The sequence below is a fragment of the Pygocentrus nattereri genome, chromosome 1, assembly GCF_015220715.1.
Source record: "Pygocentrus nattereri isolate fPygNat1 chromosome 1, fPygNat1.pri, whole genome shotgun sequence".
NCBI lineage: Eukaryota > Metazoa > Chordata > Actinopteri > Characiformes > Serrasalmidae > Pygocentrus > Pygocentrus nattereri.
In genome coordinates, this window is record NC_051211.1 from 19,280,242 (window position 1) to 19,305,065 (window position 24,824).

General features: G+C 41.8%; 1 protein-coding gene across 1 annotated transcript; it reads right to left on the reverse strand.

Annotated features, from left to right (window-relative positions):
- Window positions 1-6,370: 6,370 nt before the first annotated feature.
- On the reverse strand, window positions 6,371-24,712 carry LOC108438310 (trinucleotide repeat-containing gene 6B protein-like). Its single transcript, XM_017716040.2, has 22 exons — window positions 24,441-24,712; window positions 22,701-22,788; window positions 22,531-22,552; window positions 21,596-21,940; window positions 19,375-21,116; window positions 18,818-19,085; window positions 18,396-18,548; window positions 17,954-18,132; window positions 17,625-17,699; window positions 17,404-17,550; window positions 16,005-16,136; window positions 14,458-14,580; window positions 14,252-14,368; window positions 13,157-13,337; window positions 12,527-12,682; window positions 11,863-12,027; window positions 10,415-10,555; window positions 10,167-10,256; window positions 9,698-9,907; window positions 8,947-9,014; window positions 7,818-7,957; window positions 6,371-6,833 (listed from the first exon to the last, which is right to left on the reverse strand). Exons 2-22 carry the CDS (start codon window positions 22,755-22,757, stop codon window positions 6,371-6,373), a joined length of 4,974 nt encoding a protein of 1,657 aa, XP_017571529.2. The 5' UTR covers window positions 22,758-22,788; window positions 24,441-24,712.
- Between the last annotated feature and the right edge of the window lie 112 nt (window positions 24,713-24,824).

The following is a 24,824-nucleotide window of genomic DNA, read 5'->3' on the forward strand; positions in this document are numbered from 1 at the left end:
TATATATATATATATATATATATATCAAATAAATAAAAAAATAAAGGGAACACTTAAACAACACAATATAACTCCAAGTAAATCAAACTTCTGTGAAATCAAACTGTCCACTTAGGAAGCAACACTGATTGACAATCAGTTTCACAGCTGTTGTGCAAATGGAATAGACAACAGGTGGAAATTATTGGCAATTAGCAAGACACACTCAATAAAGGAGTGGTTCTGCAGGTGGGGACCACAGACCACTTCTCAGTACCTTTCTGCTTTCTGGCTGATGTTTTGGTCACTTTTGAATGTTGGTGGTGCTTTCACACTTGTGGTAGCATGAGACGGACTCTACAACCCACACAAGTGGCTCAGGTAGTGCAGCTCATCCAGGATGGCACATCAATGCGAGCTGTGGCAAGAAGGTTTGCTGTGTCTGTCAGCATAGCGTCCAGACGCTGGAGGTGCTACCAGGAGACAGGCCAGTACACCAGGAGACATGGAGGAGGCTGTAGGAGGGCAACAACCCAGCAGCAGGACCGCTACCTCCGCCTTTGTGCAAGGAGGAACAGGAGGACCTCTGCCAGAGCCCTGCAAAATGACCTCCAGCAGGCCACAAATGTGTGTGTCTGCACAAACGGTTAGAAACTGACTTCATGAGGATGGTATGAGGACCCAACGTCCACAGATGGGGGTTGTGCTCACAGCTCAACACCGTGCAGGATGCTTGGCATTTGCCAAAGAACACCAGGATTGGTGTTCCTCCACTGGCGCCCTGTGCTCTTCACAGATGAAAGCAGGTTCACACTGAGCACATGTGACAGACGTGACAGAGTCTGGAGACGCCGTGGAGAGCGATCTGCTGCCTGCAACATCCTTCAGCATGACCGGTTTGGCAGTGGGTCAGCAATGGTGTGGGGTGGCATTTCTTTGGAGGGCTGCACAGACCTCCATGTGCTCGCCAGAGGTAGCCTGACTGCCATTAGGTACCGAGATGAGATCCTCAGACCCCTTGTGAGACCATATGCTGGTGCGGTTGGCCCTGGGTTCCTCCTAATGCAGGACAATGCTAGACCTCATGTGGCCACCCGTTCCCCAGACCTGAATCTGATTGAGCACATCTGGGACATCATGTCTCGCTCCATCCACAAATGCCACGTTGCACCACAGTTGGTGTAGGGAGGTCATACAGGCACATGGAGGCCACACACAATACTGAGCCTCATTTTGACTTGTTTTAAGGACGTTACAAGTTGGATCAGCCTGTAGTGTTTTTCCACTTTAATTTTGTGTGTGACTCCAAATCCAGGCCTCCATTGGTTAATAAATTAGAATTCCATTGATTTGTGATTTTTGTCAGCACATTCAACTTTGTACAGAAGTAAGTATTCAATGAGAATATTTCATTCATTCAGATCTAGGATGTGTTAGTTGAGTGTTCCCTTTATTTTTTGAGATATATTCTCACTCACTCAAAAATGCTATTATACAATACCAGAAACATTGTTAAATGATAGTTCTGGGAAGGTTTTGGCCTATAACCTTTATTTTTCAAACACATTCATGGCAGAGGGCTGTTGTGAAGCAGAAGAGTCTCAGAAGAAAACTTTTTACTGAATGTACCACTATTTACCATCATCAACATTACAACTCTGTAGACACATGTGGGTTCACTGGTGGTTTGGGATTGTAAATAAAATATTCACATCACAACTCAGTAATCTGAGACTGTATGTTTCTCTACAGGTGACCACATCAAATGTTTCTGTATACAATAATTTAGGGGGGGGGGGGTAGAATTCCTCCTTAATGAGGTTAAAGATGGAGGTGTATTATTTTTAATAGAAATTATTGGTTTGTTGGATTATGTGAATGTCTTGATGGGCCCACAGATATTTATCTGGATCTCTTTTACACTGATCCAGGACCAGTTCTATCTTCTTAATCCTAATCTCACCTAATCAAGGTCAGCAGGAGCATCTAAATATTAGAGACAGATTTGTGGGACTGCAGTTGGAACTAAACTCTGCAGGTCATTCTCGCTCAACTATTGTAAGGCCAAGCACAAGATTGGCCACAGATCAGCATGAAAGGGCAGTGTCTACCAACAAGATTATCCACAGTGCTCCCTGATCCCCAAGGCATGGTTCTGTTGACAGTAGTCTACTACATACTGTTATAGTTACATCAAGCAGCTAATAGCTGTACAGCTATTACTTACTATGGTTACCAAAACTACTAAAGGTACTACAGCTACACTATATGGCTAAAAGTACACTATATTTCCAAAAGTATTCGCTCGCCTGTCTTCACACGCATAAGAAACTGAGTGAGATCACATTCTTATTCCATAGGGTTTAAAGTGATGTCGGCCCACCTTTTGCAGCTATAACAGCTTCAGCTCCTCTGGGAAGACTTTCCACAAGGTGTATGAGTGTGTTTATGGGAATTTTTGACCGTTCTTCCAGAAGCACATTTGAGAGGTCAGACACTGATGTTGGATGAGAAGGCCTGGCTCACACTCTGATTCATCCCAAAGGTGTCCCAGCTATTAGTTACTATAGCCATTAGAGCTACTGCAGCTCTTACAGTTACTATGGCTACTGCAGCTATTACAGTTACTATAACCATTAGAATCACTGGAGCTATTAGTTACTATAGCCCTTAGAGCTACTGCAGCTATTAGTTATTATAGCCATTAGAATCACTGCAGCTATTACAGTTACTACAGCCATTACAGTTACTACAGCCATTAGAGCTATTGCAGCTATTACAGTTACTATAGCCATTAGAGCTATTGCAGCTATTACAGTTACTATAGCCATTAGAGTTACTGCAGCTATTAGTTACTATAGCCATTAGAGCTGCAGCAGGTATTACAGTTACTACAGCCATTAGAGTTACTGCAGCTATTAGTTACTATAGCCCTTAGAGTTACTGCAGCTATTACAGTTACTATAGCCATTAGAGTTACTGTTGCTATTACAGTTACTATAGCCATTAGAATTACTGCAGCTATTACAGTTACTATATCTACCTTACTAGTTATTACAGTTACTATAGCCATTAGAGCTATTGCAGCTATTACAGTTACTATAGCCATTAGAGTTACTGCAGCTATTAGTTACTATAGCCATTAGAGCTGCAGCAGCTATTAGTTACTACAGCCATTAGAGTTACTGCAGCTATTAGTTACTATAGCCCTTAGAGTTACTGCAGCTATTACAGTTGCTATAGCCATTAGAGTTACTGTTGCTATTACAGTTACTATAGCCATTAGAATTACTGCAGCTATTACAGTTACTATATCTACCTTACTAGTTATTACAGTTACTATAGCCATTAGTTACTGTAATCAGTTACTACAGCTATTAGTTGCTATAGTTATTGTAATGACCACAGTTAATGTAGTTACTATAGTATGTATCATAGCATGCTCCTTGTGTGTGTGCTTGTGGGTGCTGTCAGTTTTCTTATTACAGACCCCAAAAAATAAACAGATCCAAGCCAATCTCTTCATCTTTATTATAGAACTCTGTCTTTTTTCTTTCATTTAAATAACTCTTCTTTTTTCCTCTGTAAAATCTCCAAAAAGGAAACACTGAAAAGGAGTGTTAAAAGTCTGTCTTAAATTAAAACAAAAACAGAAAAAAAAAAAAAAAACAACAGCACAAACATGAAACATACAATATCTCTTTTTAGCGGTGTGTGTAAACCTCCTGGCTGCTGGGGACAGATCAGTTTTGGCCTTCACACGCTCGTGTCTTAAAAATGCTCTTTAGAATCATTATTGCAGTTCAGCCGATAAAAAAGGCTACATGAGTGTATATACTAAAAAAAACCACATACGTCGCAGAAACCCGCTAATGCCAGAGTACCAGCACAGTGTAGAGTACACAATAACCAAAAGCAGCCACTCACGCGCACGCGCGCACACACACACTATAGCAAAAACAGTAAAGTGCACACATGCGCATTAGACTCAGCCCTTCTCACTCACTCACTCACTCACACTGTTGTCTTGAACAAGAGACTGTACATGTCCATCATAAACGCACAGAAAAGAACAACATTCAGCCCATAGTGGAGGTGACACAGGAAGCCTAAAAAAGAGGACAGTGGAAGGTCTATTAAACTCAACTCCTCTCACTCACACACACACACACACACACAAATGACGACAAAAAGTCTCACTTCAGGAGGTGTGCTTGCATCAGTGCGTTTGTATGCATGTTGTATGTGTGGGTGGGTGTGGGTGTGTGTGTGTGTGTGTGTGTGTGTCTGAGTATCCTTAATGGGTAGACATACAGATTGCCCTTTGCTATATACTCATGCAAAACAAATCGCAATGCAAGCATCACTGTCACAACACTATCGGTCAGGTGGATTAGAGTGTGTGCATGTTTGTAAAGCAAACGGTGAAATGAAGTGGAACCCTGGACGAGCGCCTGATGTCCAGTAAACGAGTGCAGCGGTGTGAAATCGTTTCACCATGAAAGGAGGCCAAACACTCCCTGCATTCAAACCCACTATAGCTTAAACCTGGCTAATAGAATGTCTGTAAGCATTTCCCTACTGCTGCCACTGTATATATGTGTGTGATAATAGAGCATGTGCAGGCTAATTTGCTTGTGTGTACACTACCATTCAAAAGTCTGGAACCACTCCCTATATTGATATTTTTTATGTTAAATACAGTAGTGTTAAATCCATCCTTCATTTATTATATTGCCTATTAAAACAGACGTTAAGTGCAAGTTATTCACTTTTCAAATAAATGTCTGATGTCTATATACAAAGTAAACCACTTGCAAAATTAGAGTTAAAGAAATTTAACAGATACAGAGAAAATGGGAGACCACCAAAACTGTCCCCATCAGATAAACAGTACTTAAAGCTTTCTTCTGTAAGAGACCGGAGAGAAACGAGGTCCACTCTTTATTCAGATCTGAAAAAATGCACAGATGTTCATCCTTCCACTTTGAGAAGACAATTTAAAGGATTAATGATACAAAAAGTAAGGAAGAAATAAGTTACTTAAGATAACAAGCCAGAAAATTACAGCAACAGCTCATGGCCTCTTCGGACCTCCGTATAAAAGACTGTGTTGCTGTCGATAAAACGTTACTGAAAAAAAAAAAGGAAACTGACAAGAAAGTAGAAAATGTGTAAATCAAACAAAGAAGCTGCTGATGTTCTCAAAGCAAGAGTCCAGACTGTCACCGAATGTGTCTAGGATTACTTGGCTTATGAGAAGTAAAAAATGCAACCAACTACTAAGACTGAACTTTGGACGTGTGGAAAATTATAGCTTTGATTTCTTAAAAAAAAAAAATCTCCAAAATAATGGAAGCTATAATAAATGCAATGGACAGACACACTAAACACTGAAAAAAGTCATATTTTGTTATTGAGGTTTTAGTGTAATTTTCTTTTTTTCTGCTTTTTCTACTAATGATGTGAAAAATGAATAACTTGTACTTAATGGCAGGTTTGACAGGGAACTAATTAAAGGAAGGGTGATCTCGGAATTTCCAACTATAATGATAATAAAAATAATACAAACTATTCGTCAAGAGGTATTTGTGGTATTTTTCAGAGGTGGGATTTCAGTATCAAATATCAAAACTTAATTTATTAATGCTATAGAGTCCTTTCAGGCTCTTCTCTGACAGCTCCGTCCATCACCCTGAAATATCTTAAATTTCTTCACTTTATATTTTATACATTCTAGCATCTTACTAATTACTTGAAACTAGCAACACACCATGTCAATGGGCCTAGGCTGATATTGGATACTTCTCATGTATATATTTGCCTACATAAACATTTATACAATGTAGAAGTCAGAACTACATCTACCTGGATTCGCATTACAGAATATGAATAAAATGAATAAAATGCCATCAATCTGGCTATGTAACCTGGGGTCACCTAAATACTGTACTCTTCCAATATATGTCAAATCTAAACAATGCTGGTTATTTTTAAAGCAAATATCTGATCAGACTATCAGACATTAAATCCTCAGGAGAACAGGAGTAAAATATTAGAATAATTATGTTCTTTTCTGCAACCAAATTAGTTTTATATCATTGAAAACACTCCTTCTAAGCTATTGTACAGTGATTCCAAACTTTTGAACAATAGTGTATTTGACTACATCCAGTATTAATCTGAAAATGTCTGGCTCTAAATGTGTATGGTGCTGTGTGTGTGTCTGCCTAAATGTGCATGTTAAGTGTCTTCAGGTTTGTAAGTGTCCATGGTCTAGTGTGTGTGTGTGTGTGTGTGTGTGTGTGTGTGTGTGTGTGTGTGTGTGTGTGTGTGTGTGTTGAGTCCATGTACCAGTGTTTTAAGGTCAACTCTCAACATTCCATATCAATCACAGAGTGTCGGCCCCGCTTCCTAACAGGTCGCCTGGCAACAGGCCTGATGGGCTGTCCTCCATCTGAGGAGCACCCCAAAGACTGCTGCCATGATAACCAGGGGTTACTCCACCCCAGACTCCGCCCCCCTGCCCCTCTGCCCCACTGCTGCTCCACTGGCTAAAGATGGCCAGTCCAGGTCCTTCCATGGCTGGGCTGCCCGTCAAAGGGCCTGAAACGTCAAGGCCCTGCCAGGGCGCTGCAGCCTCGCCTCCACCTGCATCCCCCACTACTCCTCCTGCTCCTCCTCCAACTGCACTCCGCTCCCTCTCTCTCTCTCCCTCTCGTGCGGGCGGCTCAGAGGCAGACGAACCTTCAGGTGACCCTGCCACCCCGGAGCTCTGGGAATGTGTAAAGTAACGCGCAACTTCCTCCTCACTCACAAATTCAGCCAAGATAGTGGTGTTCCCCAGGACACACCTATAGAGTGGGATAGATTCAGTCAGGTACTACAGACTTAAAGTGACAGTTTGGCAAAATATTTCATTTACAAAGTTCTCCTCCTTACCCCAGATGTGATTATTGCCCCAGATGCAAACAACTGCGATTAACTACACATAATAATAAATAAAAAAAAGGTACTTCACATTTATCATTTTTATTTGGAAATATGTATGTGATGGTAAAGTGATAAAAGGTAACTTATGAGACTATATTTTAAGATAAAAAAAACTGCACAGTGGGCACATGGAAATATTTATTCTGTCTCTCTTCTTCTACTTAGAACTCAGTGTCAGTGAGTTCAGCCAGGGCTAGTGGTTAAACTGCTGTCAAGTAGCAGTTGTAGGAAATGAATTAAAATGATAGAGGTAACCCCCTGCCTTGATTAGGAAAAAAAAAAGAAAAATGTTAAGCTGGCCCTATACTACATTATGTATAAAATCCTAACTGATTTAAAAAAAAAAAGAAAATAACAGAAGGCCTCAGGTCATTTCAGTGGCAGATCAGAACACAGACTGACCCAATAACCACCTCATAGCATCAGATCACTTGAATTTTTAATGGCTCAGATTAAGCTACTGAACTGGAAAACTGCTTCAGATTGTGAAAATTGGTCAGAAGGGTTAAATCAGGCTAAAAATCCTTAGTGAAGCCCTGCTTTAAACATGCCCTGCTATTAATTACTTTTATTATTATAAATAATAGTCACACAGTGTAAGAAACAAAGTGACCAAGTATACTTGAGATTACTTAACTGTAATCAAGTGTGACGGTCTGCATGCAGTCTGCACAATGCATGTTGGTGTGGTTTACGCTTTTATTAGTTAGTTTATTAGTTATTTACATTAGACTCTTAGGTCAGTGCAAACCTGAGACACGAACACCCGATGACCTTTATATTTTATAAACATATAAAATATATAGAAGTGGACAGTAGCAGGTGTAAAGTTTAAGCAGGCTTACATGTGCAGTGCAGTCTGGGCCTTGGCTGCCTCGTGTGGGCTGCAGTAGCGAATCAGAGCACTGCCCTGAGTCAGGCCAAGGTGAAAGGTCATCAATGGACCGTGCTGAAGACAAATTGTCCTCAGAGTGGAGCCATCAATCTATAAACAGCACACACAACACACCACAAAAACACATGAGTACTAGGGAGAACTTTCAGACAAAAGGAGCAGTGTGTAACATTTAATGGCTTATAACAGTGAGGTTGCAGACTGCAACCAACTGAATATCCCTCCCTCACCACAGCTTTTCCAAGCCTGCAGTGGCAGTCAGGTGTTCTGCTGTTGCCTGTCCTAATTCGTTTTGTTTTTTCATGTTTTCGCTTATGTCACCCTCCTTTGCTTTTTTGGGCAAAATAATAAGCATGAGCCTTCATTTCTGAAAATTTGTGTTTTCAAACTTCTCACAACACCAAATGGTTAGCCAGCATCTGCAGCCGTATCAACAGAAATATGTGAAAGGTACTCCCAGTGTTTGGTTTGTCCCTTCTAGTCTACTGCAGAAACATGCCAGCACGCTACGCTACGCTGGAAGAGAACCTGCTCCTATGTACATATGAAGGGCTAATTAAATAATTAAGCTAAGGAAAGTAAAATATTTCCTCCTTACAGGTGATTAGACATTAATCAAAACAGTTTTGAATACTATATTCTATTTCTGCTAGTAGATCCCCCTAAATCTTACGCACGGCTCCTTTAAGGAAGTTCAGGATTATATAATAAAGAACATACAACCATTAATCCTTCCAAACGCTCCCCTGTGTTGCAATTGTACATCAAAACATTAAGTTGAACACTGAAAAAACACTATGATTTATTAGAGGTGGCTAGGGGGCTGGATCAGACAATGGTATACTGTACATGCCATCAAAAGCCTTTCCAAATAGTTAAGCTTTTTAATTTGTTTTGCACTACTAATCCCATTTAATTGCCAAACACAACTAACAAGCTGGGGATGAATCTGTCCCCTTCATAATTAGTTAACCATAGGAGTTTCACTGACACAAAATAAGTCTTCTGTTAAAAGTCAAACAACCAAACAAATTGACAGATGCAAGTATTGCTTTTGACAAATAATGTGTCCTTCATACCTGGGGGGTGAGGTTGCTCAGTAGTAGCCAGGAGCTTCCTGCAGATGAACCACCACTCCATGCAGTTTCTGAAAGATTAAAGAGGACAGAAAAAAAAAAAAAGACAGGCAAAAAGACAAAACAAACTTGAGGACATTTTTACACGTTATTTATTGAGGTTGGTTATGGATAATCTATTCTCATGCATTAGACTGTGTATTGAGGTTGTCCATGGACTCCTATTCTACTGTATAGCGCTGTTTATTGAATGCCATCTCTCATTAGCTGAGATTAATAATAACAACAACAAATATTATTTATATAGTAGCTTTCATGTAAAATCTGAATTAAACGCTAAAAGTGCTTTAATCAGGAATTGAAGTAAAACACTGAACAACTGCACAACTAAAGACAGGAGCCTATACAAACTACAAATGAGGCTTTATTATTATTATTATTATTATTCTTTTTTCAAATCTATACTCAAAAAAAAACTATCAAGCTTGCATTCCCAATATTCCCAATCTTTGATGCTACTATAGAATTTAGGAGATGTATAAGTAATTTGCAGTAAGAGTTTAGTGCTCTGGACAGGCTACCTTGTTTAAACAGATCAGTAAGCTATACCAGAACAAAACCATTTAATAAACTTTAAATGTCATAAGCAAGACAGTTCGGGGATGTACCAGGCAACATGCTCATGCAAAATACAAAAGACATACTAAAGCACTAAGGATGTAAAAACAATCTGGGAAAAAAAGTCTGCCTGTACCAAAAGGTGAGTCCTGGCTCCGCGCCCCTGTGCCCCACCCTCTTGGCATTCGAGGCCCTGTCCCTGACCATGGGGACGAGGACGGCTGCTTCTGATTGGTCAGACCTGGAGGGGGGCGTGGCAGGTGGGAGCTGTTTCGATTGGTCCTCCATGACTTGCTGTGTCCAGTTGGCTCAGGGGGCCAGCTGGACTTGAACTCCGAGAATTTAGCTACAAAAGTCAGAACAAGAATCATTTTTCAATTCTGGCAGTGGAAAAGGAAATAAAGTAATTCATGTTCTATAAATATTCCTGGAAGAGCTACAGTGACACCTCTGGTTATTAGAATGTATTAAATTAGTAACTTAACTGTAATTAGGAAATTTTAACTTAACGTAATGTAATAACCATAGTTAGTATACTGTAACCTGTTAATAACAAAATTATTGTTTTATGTGTGGCACGGAAAGAGAGTGTTGTAAATAGTTACCCGAGTTGTGTGTGGTAAGGGGGTTCTCCGAGGCACTGTAGGGCCAGGCACCAGGTGAAGGCAGTAAGGTGTTCAGGGTGGGGTTTGACTCTAAATAATAAAAATAAATAAATAAATAAATAAATAAACAAACAAAAGGGGGGTTGGTTGGAGGTCTGTTAGTTTCTGTACCAAATGCCTTAAATTGCCCAAATGCCCCATTCTTGATACGAGATCACATCTGGCCCCGCAAGAATGTGCGTATGTACCTGTGTTGTCTTGCAGTAGCTGGTGGTCAGTATCACTGAGAGCGGGTGATGCCAGCATGCCGCTGGGGGTCATGTATGGGTCAGGGTCAGGGTCAGGGTCGGGGCTCTGAACGCCCTTCCAAGGCACACCTGGCTGGAACTCTGTCACACCCACAAATGCAAACAAAACACTCAGAACTACAGTAATACGTCCTTGAACCTTACACTTGTTCAGTTATTGATCTTTTTTTAGGGGGGGAGATTTTTACCCAGTATTCCTTCAATTTGGCTGTATCCGATTCCACTTGTTAGCTAGGTCTCCTCCAGTCACACAATGCTACCAAGCTGGGAGGGCGAAGGCTAGCACATGCTTCTTCCAAGACATGTAAAGCACCACTTGCTGAACTGCTGGAATGTAATGTCCTTGCGCAGCTCATTATGCTAGGTGGAGAACGACTCCTGCCAATTCTGATAAGACCGTGCACTGGCTTATATGCCAAGTGATGAGTGGAGTGGAAGAGCCATCCTACCCATCCAGAGAGAATGAGGCCAATTATGCTGTCTTGGAGTCCTAGCCATAGGTGGCTATTAGTTACTTATCTGAAGACCTATTTTTCAGTAACTAACATGAACATAGAATATGATTTAGGTAAGAAAGTGACACACTGAAGTTAGGACCCACACACAGACCAGGTTAATATGGAAACTACAAATTCAAAACATCTTAAATATCCCCAGTGTGCCCAAAATACCTGAAATACTACCAGATATTAAATGTGGGAACCACCCAGAAAGGTCTTTAGATGTGCAATATTTTCGTTTAATAATGCAAAGAACTCAATCAGTTCAGCATTTATTTTTCCCCCATTCCAAAAGAATTAGTAATAAAACTTTATTCTGTATTGTAACTAAAATGATCCTGCTATATGTCACAGTTTTCCCTGTCTGTGTATTCCCTTTCCTGTTTGTGCCCTGGTCTTTTACTGTCACCTAGCCATGTGCTCTTGTTGTTTTGGTTTCTGTCTCCTCTTGTCTTGCCTACTTGTTATCGGTCTCATCTGTGTCTAGTCTGTGGATCTCCCCCCTCCGTCATCCTTCTCAGGTACTTATTGTCTGTATTTATAAGCATTTATACCCCCATGTTTGCTGTGTCTTTGTCCTGCACCGTTTTATGTTATGGTCTGTCTGTGGTTTGCACATCTTGCTTGAATTTTTTTGCCCAATACCTTTTTCATAGCATTTTAGTTTCAGTGCTTAGATCTACATTGTTTCAATTGTTTGGTTTCCTTCATTCGATAGTTTTTGCTACTTTTAATATGAACATCTCTGCACTCCTGAACTAAATCAATTAATTCTTGGACTAACTGAATCTGATCACTTTAAAACCTACTTGCACTTGCATCCTGCCACACTCTCTGCTTCGTTACATCATCTGAGTATGTGTTCGTGGTAAGGTATATGGGTATTACCTGGTGGCCAGGTGGGGGTGCCAGGTGTAGTGCCCAGTTTGCCCCCAGGCGTTCTGTGCCAGCTGTCAGTCAGACCTTGAGCCATACCCAGATTCTCCGTCCCCAACAGATCATACGGAGAATATGGGGAGTCGCCCCGCAGCTTCATGGGTCCAGGCATGAGACCTGCACACACAATTTTGGTTTGTTAACAGTTGGCTGTGGATTTCAGGTCATATAACAGTCAAAGATTATTCCATGAACAACACAATGGGCACAATCCATAAAACGATTCCGTTTTTCACATTAACCCTTTTTGGTGCTATATAAAACCATTTTTAAAAGATTCTTTATAGACCCACATACAACAGTTTTTCCATCACAGACAAGAGCTATTTTCACATGCAAGAAAACATTTATGCATTTAAGCAACTGAGTGTTCGCTGCTCTACGTATAATCATTGCATTTAGTGAAGAACGCTTGAAACATTTTCAAGGTCCAGGGATTTAAACTGTGAAGCAGTAGTAGGCTTAAATCAAAAGTGCACTGATAAAGCTCATCAGATGAGTGACAAAGCACCATCCAGATTATCATCACATGTGATTTACTACTATTAAGTGATCTGTGTGTGGTGCGAATAAATAAGTAAGACTGTGAGAGAAGACTTGTCAGTAAAGACTTTACCGTTCTTGTGCAGCATGGGATCTGGGGGGGAAGGGGCTAGGGGGTGTCCAGCCTCCATCATCCATTTAAAGCGTGACTGTGCACCACCTGCTTCTTTCAGACCACCTATAGACCCACCCATCACTGACTCCAGCTCCACCCCTGAGCCAAAGCCTGCTGAGACAAAGGGAGGCTTATAATTTTGCACATACAACATAATAACGCTAATGACAACATACATATTTTCTTGTGTGCCACACTCTCTAATATAGTCTATTTACTGTATTCGATTATGCCATTAAGAACACCCTGCCAGCACTTTGGTAGGGAGTCTGATTATGCTTTGATATGGCTTATCTTGTCACTGTTGCTGCAGCTACAACCCTGCTGGTGGATGAAGACCAAGATACAGCCTCCAGAAAATGCTTTTTGCTGAACTATACGTTATTTTGCAATTTACTAATTTTCTGACTGGATGAGGTGAAAGCCATTGTTCTTTTTAATGAGTTATCCGAGTTGCTATCACAGAAATGAGCCATTAACCATGGTTTCCAACAAGAGGTGACAATGACTAAGGAGTTGTTACAACAATCTAAGATTACATTATCCATCCTTACTGTATCTTTCATTAATGATTACACAGTGACTGACCGGTGAAGGCAGTGGGGGTTTTAGGGTGCAGATCAGCCAAAGACCCTCCCATTGGCGGGTGGAGAAGGGGCCCATCAGGCTGTTTGGGCGCAGTACCTCCGAGGTGGGAAGGGGAGAGTTTAGCACCCCCTACACCCTGCTGCTGTCTCTGCTGCTGAAGGATAGCCATGATTCGGGCCAGCTACAGAAAGTAAGAAAGAGAAAGAGAAAGAGAGAGAGAGAGAGAGAGAGAGAGAGACAATAAGAACCTCATCGGTTGATATTGCGTTTTGAAAACCCTGCTGAATTTTGGTTTTGTTTGCATTTTCTTTTTACAAATCTCATTAGTAAGACAACAAACGATGGTCAAGTCAAAACTTAAAATATCAAATGTTCACTAAACTGTCCAGCAGTTATAAATCAATGTGACTTGAACTGATGAAGAGTGACTGAGACTCCATGTTTCCACATTAAACCACTGATCAAAACATACAATAGTTATATAATAATATATAGTAAATATATAGCAATTAATAATTTTGTATCATAATACCATCACCTTTATTTAGCACTACTAAACCACTGAAAGTTTAATTTCTCCTTTCAATCCAAGGTAAAAAAAAAAAATTAAGTGAAGTCACAAAGATGCACCACGCTGCCTAGCAGATACAATACAATGTGCAGCTATGCTATATAAAATGTGTTGTGGTCAGAGTCTTGATAAACATAAAAAGTTAACTTTTACACTCTACACCTACAAGTTTAACAAAGTAAAATGGTATCAGCCTACTCACTCTTCAGTAATGATGTGAAAAACACTAGGGTAGTCATTTTAACTGAGGTGACAGACAATTAGTGTTTCTTTATTTTAAAAGACTTCACAATAACTTGTTTTGAGTTTAAGCCCAAGAGGCACTGGTGTAGAACTAGACAGAGGTCAGAGTCACTGAACCATGCATCAATGCTAGTGTGTGTACCTTCATTAAAAACAACGGTTTCAGATTTCTGGAAGCCGTTACGATGCAGCACAGTGCATCCGGTGTGCAGTGGCCTTTACCTGACATGGCTAAACATACTGGGTTCAAAATAGCCAGGTGGATAATAAGGATGGCATACCTGCTGTGGGTCATGTTGTTGGCGCAGAGGAGGAGGGAACTTCCTTTGAGACAGGAAATGTTGCTGCTGCTGCTGCTGCTGCTGCTGCTGTTGCTGCTGCAAGAGCAGCTGACATGCCTGAAAGAGACAAAGGGAAAACAAAGCGATGTTTAGTGAACCTGATATAAAAGATATGTTTATTGAGTATTTGCTGTAACTATATTTACCAGCTGAAACTGCTGCATCTGTGGGTGAATGCCACTGAGCATGGCTATGTGCTGAGGGGAGAGCTGTGGAGGGAACATGCCTCCACTGGGGGGTGCAATCGGCTTCAGCATGGATCCTGAAACCTACACACAAACAACCACAGAACATTTTCATTCTGCACTGCTAGTGAATGTGCTACTTTATGTGCGATAAACTGTGGTCTATCAGTAGTCAGACAGACATAGGTTATTGATGCTTAAGGGAAAATACTGAAATTGTTTGTATTAGTGATGCACTGAAATTAAATGTTCTGACAAACTGGAATTCAGAACATACTCATCCAAAGCATGAAATCTGAAAGAAATAATTATTTTATACAAGTAATTTTCTATTTCACTTATGCTTGTGAATTATTGTAACAAATGCTAACAAAGCCTCAAAGCAGAAGTTGCAGTACTGAGAAACAGAAGTGACAGAGAACTGATTTAATTTTAAACAGCTTGCTAAATATTATGGTTAAATATTGTAAAATTATGAAAATATATGACAATGTTTTCCCAAAAGCATCCATACCTAAATTCCAGAGCATCTCTGTTGTAATGACTGAAATCACCTTGTTTCTAACATGTACCACATGTGGACCCCTGCCTAGCAATCTAAAGTTTCTCCAGCATGAGCAGCTATTAGAACACTATGGACTCCAGAAAGATCTAACAGATGAATGTGTCTGCAGTAACAACTTCCAAAATGAGAGGTAAAAAAGTTTATTACCAAAAGTATTTCTACTAAAATTATTTGTGATTAATCAGTTAATACTTAAAACATGTAAGCTAAAGACTTGACTGAACATAAATGGACTGTGTTTAAGTGTTTGACTGTTGATCTGCTGCAACTCAAACTGTTGAGATCCCATTTATGCATTTAAAACAAATACAACTATGATCGCTCAAACCACTTGCATCTGTCTTCTCCATGCCACATTTAACAACCAAAACCTCTCCCAGTACAATCAAAACTCCTCCCCATGCAGTATGTCACGGGACATGCGATCCATGTCTACAAGGAAGATAATCGTGAAGAAGGCGCATGGTTGAGAACTGGACGAAACAAAATGCTTAACAGCAGTGTGGACAGACACTACTGTGCAAAACAAACTGCAGACGACTTCAATAACAACTTCTCATTGGTTGCTGCATAACAAGCAGGTTTACATATTCTGTCCCATTCAGTTATCGGACTTCTGTCTGACTAACTGGAGATGTGTTTTTAATCGCTATTTCTCATTTTCATTATCATTCAGAACAGTTGTTAACAGTTCGATTTTAACAATTTATAGTAGACCTACTTAATCTTGTGCTTTTTTGTCTTTCATCTGAAAACCAAGAGTGCCACTTTTGACCATTTTAGCTATACTGTGCATAATATTTAGGAGCTGAATTACAAGTTTAAATGCAAAAAAATCCTTACATAATCCTGCATAAGACAATAGCAGAGAATAGCCAGAGAAAAAGACTGTCAGGATACATTGTTCTCATTAAATGGCACATAGGAGTCAGCATGAAGTCACCTGAGGTGGCAGGAACTGATGAGGCACTTGTGCTCGAATACCAGGAGAGGGGTTCATGGGGTGAACACCAGGCTGCATTCCTCTTAACTGAGCAATCCCACCACCAGCACCAAACACACCGTGACCTCCCATCTGTAAAACAGGGCAACATGCTATTTCCATACATATCATCATCTTACACTGAACAGAATGGGTAAATATAAATAACGAATAAAATGGCTCTTCAGATAAAAGCAGAAAATAAGCCAAAACCTAAATTTAGCAAGATAGCTACCTTGCCATCTCGATATCTATTTTACATCCATGTATACTGCACAGCTCAGACATACCTCACTTGAAGTAAGTCCTTATAAATGTTGTTCTTGCTCAACAACTTAAGTAAGAATTACAGTAATGCGAGCTTAGTTGTATTTAAATCCGCCTACTGTATTTAATCAGCCTAAGTGTTAAACCTACAACACTCCTTACTTTGTCTCTAAAATACTTCAAGAAAAGTACACTTATGTTCTAGAAAATCTAAATAGAATTTATAACATTACATTGTATAAAAACCTGTTATTCTCTCATTAGGTGAGGGGGGAGGGGTTAGGGTAACTTTCTGGTGGGCTAAATCAAACTTGAGGTTGGCCTGTGGGTCACACTTAGGACAGCCCTGTTCTAAAATATGCATGCTATTAAGCTTGCACAGCTAACAAAGACTGCTGCCAAGTGTGAGGTGACCCAGCTCAGACAAAGGTAATGAACTAAGACAAATTAATTATGACTATCTAACAAAGAGTGCATTTACATGCACTTAATAATATAATAACTGCAGAAAACCAGATTATGTCAGTAATGCGATCAACAAGTTTGCATACACTTGAGTAATCAGATGATAGGAAACTCTGGGTCTACATGAGTCAGGGCGTAATCAGATTTCTGCTTTGCAACCAGCCAATAAATTTACAGAAGACGACACTAAGTAAACGTAATGTAAAATGTAAATTTCATGCCACTGTTGTTTTTTTTATTTTTTAAAACATCACACCACCATATGAACATATATCATGTAGAAGATGAAGAATATTTAAATCCTTTATTTTGTGTTTGCTTTCAGCGCCGCTCCAAAAGTGCTTTGCTGCCATCTGGCGAGATTCATCGTCTATTCTCGCGCATACACAGACTGAGAAACTGACAGAAATAGGTGACAGAAATCAAAGTACGACTTTACATGCACTGAGAAATCTGATTAATGAGCTAAAATCCAGCTCTCTTTATTGGATTTCTTAATCAGATTTGTATGGTGTATGGTGTTTACATGACCATTTGAATAATCGGATAACTGCAGAAATCAGATTATGATCAGATTATTGAGTGCATATACACGCACTCACAATGAGAACTACAACTTTATCAGTACCTTATCAAAATAGGGCCCTGCCTCCCCAGGTCCCATGTCTTTGGAGCTCTGTGAGCGAAACCCCGCTCCTCGTCCCTTCCTCATCTCGCCATTATAGTCATTCATCCCTCTTCTGGGCCTGTCTGGTGCACTGACAGCCTCATCATCCTGAGTCAAAACATACAAAAAATTAGCTCAGACACCACATTAGCATCACACCTCATGATTAGCTTCCAACTTACCGCAATCCCCATGTTCGAAAACTGCCTAGTCATTGGGCCTGTCCAGGAATCCCCGCTATTCCCTTTCAGAGGACCCTGAGAAAAAGATGTGCATGTCCCATTATGCATATATACTGAAATTATGGTGTGCATTACGTACAGTATCACTCTACTCCTAAATAAAATACTTGCACGTTGGCACAACTATATCCCACCTGATCTACAATGTTTGAAAAAAACCTGTACATTTAACTTACACATTATGCAAAACTGTTGTAAATAAAAAGAGCAAAATAAAGACACTGCAACTAGTGGCACAATGTGAGAGTTAAGCTGAAACTCATATGTACCTTCCCACCAGTTCTCTTAGCCCCCTGGCCTTGGCCCCAGCCTCCAGTAGTAAAGGAGGAACTGCCCTGGGACCCTCTGCTGCCCCACATGCCAGGACCACCGTCATCCTCCTCCCAGCTGCTATGGCGTGAGCTATTTGAACCTTCATCACCCCAGCCATCTTGCACAGACTTTGGACCTGGAGAGAGGACGAATACACTATAGCAGTCATGGATACTCAGACAATCCACAACACAGGTTATGTTTTGCATGAAAACATCTTGTGAGTAAACCTATGACTATTAATGTTGTTGGTGTTGTTGTTATTATTATTATTATTATTTTAAATTCAGAATTTAGATTCAGATAAATGCAGACCTACACATTCCTAGGGAATAGCTGGATCAAGTGTATATGATTGGTACTGGGACTATGCTCCAGGAGATATGTGGGAAATCTTACCAGGCTTGACTGGATTAGTATGGGAGCTGGCCCACCCTGCCCCTTTGCCAGAATCCTCTGAATCCCTCCAGCCTGACGGGGCCTCAAATGTCTTCCCCCAGCCTGCTGTGCCGTTGTCTACAGCTGGTTCTGGAGGACCGCCACAATCCCACGCTGCAGGGGTAATACAATGCAAAGAATTCTTAAGTAATTTATTTATGAACATCATTAATAGATATAATATTGGCATCAATGTTTACTTTAATTCTGTCTTTAATTTCACCTGAAAATATTCCCTTTTAATTAAAGAATACGTTGTATCAGTATCAGCATTTGTACTGGCAGACATGAAAATAGCACCTAGCGTGTACCTTCAATGTGTACACTCTTAAGTTAGCTATTTTAGAATTAGTTTAGAATAAACTGTGTGGCTCATTCATTACCAGTGTTTTTGTCTCTGCTGGCTGGTGTGGTGGTAGCTGGTCTGGTGGGCTGACCCCTCTGCTGTGGGGTGCCGCTCTTGTCCCACATGTTGACACTCTTGCTGTCATAGTGGGATGGGTCGCCCCAGGCTGCCGTGCCATCATCTATTTCCATCTTCCTGCTGATAGACTGGGGCGAGGGCTCCTCCCAGCCGCTGGACTCCACTGCAGCAGACACTTGAGGGATGGGGCCGGACGTCCATCCTGGGCTTTGGTTCTGGGTCTGAGGCTGGGGATAATAGGGCATGCTTTTGTTAACATAACCTACATCACAATGTGCCATCCTGTGTAGTCATGGGCATCTTCAGTACATCTGAAACGCCGAATACACACATGTAAATAGAATTAGAGAATTAAACTCGTTTTAGAGAGCCTTTAAAGTGATGCATATACAACGTAACAAGTAGCTAGCTGTACATGAGCCTATTCTGACACTTATCAACTTCCACAGTATGTACCATGTACATAAGTATTTAAGTATTGTGATGTCATATTTTTAAAGTATTGGCCGCCCTCACCTGAGGCCCTGTGGGTCGAGCCCTGGAGTCCTGCTGGCCTCTCGATTGTGTAGTCTGGGACTGAGATTGTTGCGGCTGCTGCTGATTTGGGCCTTTCAGTGCCGTTTGGTTGTTTGGTATGTGTGCCCCCCCCCAGGCTTGATTTTGTCTAATTCCAGCATCCACTTCCTTCACTCCCCACCCTCTCCGCCTCTCTTCCTCAGAACTGCCCCATGACCCCTCATCCTGACTGCATTGCTTAACCCCCCTCTCCACACCCCACTCATTGTCCCCCTGTCCCCAATCTCCTCCACTTCCACTGCCCTGCTCCCAGCCCCTTCTTTCCCTCCTGTTATCACCCCACCTCCCCACTCGTTCGTCTTCTACAGCTTCGCCCCATCCACTGGGTAAAGTACCCTTTTCTGGACGACTATGCCACTCTCCGTCTTTTTCAACCCGTCTTTCCTCTCTTGGTTCTCCCCATCCACATCCTTCACCTCCCCATCCCTGGCTTTTGCCCCCCCTCACCTGATTACCCTCTGAGGCCCCAGACCTCTGAAGCAGGTTAGAGCTGTTTGCGTTAGCGTTAGCATTAGCAGGCTCAGTCCAGCCTGACCCACTGTCTGGTTTCAGATCCCAGGCTACGCTCTGCTTGATCTGGGTTTGTCCCCAGCCGCTGTTGCAAAGCACTCTGGGATCCAGATCACTCCGATTAAGCATGCTCTGTAAGGCCACTTCAGTGTGGGTGGCTCGAGCTCTGGAGAGGTTTGAGTTGTACTGCTTCTGTGCATCCTCGCTGCTTTCATGACCAGCAGAATCGCACTCAGAACCCTCCCATTCGTCCACCCCTCCTTTCTGATTATCCAATGCCATTGTGTTGGTTGCAAGCATTTGAGAGTCTTGTAAACTACCTGCAAAGCTTTCTTTCGCATTCCCGCTGGTGCCTCCTGCTGGCCAAGCTGTAGCTGCCTGCTTGTTTAGTTCACCTGCCTCGTCACTCCATGCTCCCTGAGATTCCACACAGACGCTTCCATCATTACCACCACTTCCCCAACCCTCCCGGCTCTCTCCAGATGCACACTTTAATTCCTTGGAGGCAGGAAGCTGCAACCCCTCATTTGTCCCTATGCAGTCCACATCCTCAGAATCTTCAGCAACATTTGCTTGTTTTGGTCCTCCCTCTGGTTCCAGCCTGTCGTCTCCACATCCAACTCTGTCCTGGGCCTGGGTTTGCTGCTGCACACTGCCTGGACTTAAGGAAGGGTGGGAGGCAGTATGTACTGACTTTGAGTCAGCTGTCACAACATCTCTGCTGTCAGGCCAGTCTGCAGGGCTGCATCCCAGACTCAAATCACTGCTGGAACCTTGTGGTTCCTCCTCCACTCCAGCAGGGGACAGCACTTCAGAACTACAGGACCGATCTACTGCATCAGCCTCAGAAGATGGCCCCCACATCCTGCTGCCTGTTGCATATTCACCAGGGGTAAGAGACCCACCCAACTCACTAAGCCCCAGTTTGCTGTCTTGCATGCCCTGACCGACACCCCACGAGGCACTGCTGCTCTGGGCTAAAGGCTCTTCTTGTCTTCTGCCTTCTGCAATCTTGGGCCACGCCTCCAAATCAGAGCCGTCCACTACTACAGCCTTATCCATTCCCTGAGAGAGGGGCAGGGCTCCTGAGCCCGGCCCCCATGTGGAATTTGCATAAGTCGAAGTGGCAGAGGACAGAGACGAGAGAGGAGAAGCAGGATCTACGTCAGGATCTGGTGGGGAACATAAACAATGTCATGGTTTTACCCAGATAACAATAGCTCACTCAAAATGATGGTTCACATAAAACGTCTGCTGTTGATCATAATATTGCACATTAACCAGGGAGACTTTCAAGGAAGTCAACATAAGTCAAAATAGACTACCAGATAATATCCATTGCATCAACATTAAATTACCACAGCTACCTCTTGACCTTAAATGCATACTCAGATTACCAGCAACACGTGACCTCATCTCACCCTTCTTCTCATCCATTTTTTTTCAGATAAACACTTTTATTGATGTTAATAAAATGTTATGAGAGTGTTATGCTATTATGGCAGCTTGTAAATGAGTTAGCATTACACATTAGCGAAATGCTGATAACATATCTAAGCATGAATAAACAGTTGAAAAAACTGATTTTAGAACAAATGAAGCTGGGTGCTGTCCACTATTACTAACTGTATGTGCTAATTTACCGGCCCACCTGAGCAGTGCACTGTATTTGCATTTAATAGCTCCCCCGTCTGGAGGGGTGATGAAGCATCCCCTGTGACCCCACCCACTAGTGGCTGACCCCTCTTCAGCAAAACCTTGGGCTCCTGCTGGTTACGGAAGCGAGGGGGGACTTCACGTGGCATGAACCGCGCAGATGCTCCGGAGGGGGGCTGTCCGTTGGCCACAGTGTTCCGCTTTGCATTGTTCCCACCCACAAGGGGTGCTGCAGGACCCCCAGGACCAGGACAGGGGGCCGAGACTGAAGAGGAACTGGAGCGTTGAGATAAACAGTTGAGGGGGGTAGGGGACTGGGGCAGTGGAGGAGAGGTCAGTTCTGAGAAGAAGATAAAAAATGCAGGTAATTACTGCAGGAAAATTTGAGCTGTACAGTTTGAAAGACAGTGAGCAGTACATACACATTCACTACATGACCAAAGGTTTGCAGACACATGCTCATTCGATGTTTCTTCTGAAATTAAGCGTGTCAACCCCTTATAATACCATGCTTATTAAATACTAAGGCTTATTATTCATTACCTACAGGGACTAAGCTATATTCTTAAATTATAGACATATGTAAAAAAACAAACAAAAACACCTTCGGGTCACCCAGTGGGCTCTGGGCATTTACAGGGATAACAGGGAGTTTGTTGCCCATTTGCTATTTCCCCCTTCCACTGCTGCACAGCCCAATGCTAGAGGGCTACTCCACAGCGTCTCATTTTATTGAGATTATACAAGCTGTGTGTGACACTGAAAACCTGTTCAGTACTGAGTACACCTTAAAGCAGCCAAGTTAATTATGAAGGGGTTTCTAGGCACGTTTGAAATACAGAATAATAAATATGCACCATTACAAATTCCACAAACAATACAAACATCCCGTAGCTGAAGAGAATCAGTCACAGCTCTGCAGCTACTTACCTTTAAATGTCTGTTCAGTGTCCTATAACAAAAACAAAACATGGTCTGAACATCATTTCAATATTTAATTCAAATGCAGCTCCGTTCATAACTTGAAACGATCAGTAAACAGTGAGGTGATCAATGAATTTATTTCAATTTATTCTGTAAAATCACATCACATTACACACCGTGTGAGAAACCTCCTGACGACTTTGTTCTTCTCTTGTACTTTTGAGGTCTTCCATGAAACACTGTTCCCTTTCCCAGCACTCCTCTCTAAAGCAGAAATTGTACACAGTAACTATCAGTTTATGTTAGAAGAAAAGTGTACAGATGACATCAACAAGATGAATGACATTAATAACGTATTCACAGTAACTATAACAAAAACGTTTCTCACAATAGACTCACGAAAGACACAGATTTTAAAGAACCAGTGTTTAAGAGCTCAAAGAATACACAAAAAAACCTAAACACGGTGAATTAAAACAGCAAGGCACGAAGCAGGAATTTCAGCTTGCGCTGAAACCCGCGACAGAGTGAATCGTAGGTAATGGTTTAAATTGGCTAATTCAGGACGCATCCAAATAAGATCCAAATAAGCCCTGGCTGCCCAACTAACTCGGACACAGTGTGAAGCTTAAGCCGCTCAAGTGGGTGGACAGAAAGTTAATCCTAGCCAGCCGAGCTTCTTATTCGAATTTTCCGCTCCACCTTAAATGGTACTGCTGTTGCATTCTAGTGCACGTAACTACTGTTACTAACGAAACGGCTGCACCATTTAAGGTGGAACGGAAAATTCGACTACGAAGTCCGCTTCGTTGCAGCAAGCGAGCCTGCAAACTGCCAGATGCATCTAACCTAAGCCATCAGTTTGCTGGTTCGCGTTTGGCACAGACTCCTTCGGCATGTAAAACAACATCTTGTGCACCAAATCAAATCGTAATATCGACGAACACGAAAGCTCCGACAAACACAACGACGAGCAAACAACCGCTAACAAGTCATTTTTCTCCCCGCGGAACTAAAAAGAAATAACTTTCACATGATGTCAGCACTACTTCTACTATCACACATTAAAGTTAACCCCGTTAATAATTCGTCGAAGTGCAGTTGTCGTCCAGGTAGTCGTACAGTTGTGCTAGTTAGCCTAGCTAAAGGCTGCTAAGCTAGCCGGACTAAAAATAGGCAGGTAACACACGATACATTAAACTAAAAGCACGTGGCGCCGATTATAGACAACTTTTTTGCCAAACTATTCAAGAGTCGAACTACGGCAGGTTTCACTGCCCGTGAACCAAAATGCGAGCTTTGTTTTGATGAGGGGATGACGCACTTAGCTAACTAGCTTAGCTTAGCCTTCTCGCCTGTCATTATGTAAAGTGTTTAAACGGCTACAACGCGTTTATTAAATATACAGTAAACATACCGCCCAAGCTGGTGACAAAACGACTTATTCTTAAGCTTTTTTTAACTGAATGTTTGGGGAAAATGTCGATAACACGCGCTGGGCCGTTAGCTTAGCATAGCTTGCTTATCATTAGCAGTGTTTATCGTAAGCTAATTAGCTAGTCCGTTTTACTGGATTTGCTATTGCACAGCCAAAGTCTCGAATTTATCTATATTTGTCCGGTTGTTCAAGTCGGGTGAATCGTGCTTGGTAAGTAGGTTAGCATTAACACAAGTTGCCCTGGCCATGCGTGGGGCTCATGATGAATGCTAAAAAACACTCGACATCAAAACCAAAACAAAACTTCAGCTCCACTTTAGCTTCGAGCTTCAGACGCCAAACTGAGCTTAATAACTCGGCAATAACGACTAACGTTACTCTGACTGTGGCAGCACATTGACGCTTATTCATATAACATACGTGCATTACTCTTTTCGTTTTATTTACCGTATGAATTAAAAGAGCAGTGCTACTTTACCTTGGGAGTTGTTACCTATGGCATATCAGCAGCAGCTTAGTGCAGCCAGATAAAACCCCGTTAGATTTCGGTGCAAGAAAAACAACGCAGCGCATCAAGGTTTGAGGCAGCAAGCACATTGGAGAATGCACGATAAGAAAGAAGAAGAAATCATACTAGAAAAAAACAGACGGCGAAGAATTGACTAGGATTTAAAACGCGTCTGTTAAAGCCATTTGAATTGTTATTCGGCCATTTCAGCCCGAAGTCTTCCTGGCTTAGTGCAGGAAATAGCGGTGTAATAAAGGGCTTTTTCCACAAGGGGCGCAGTAATGATCAAATATTTCCCATTTCCACAAGGCGGCGATGTAGTGACGGGCTTTTTCACAAGGCGGCGATGTAGTG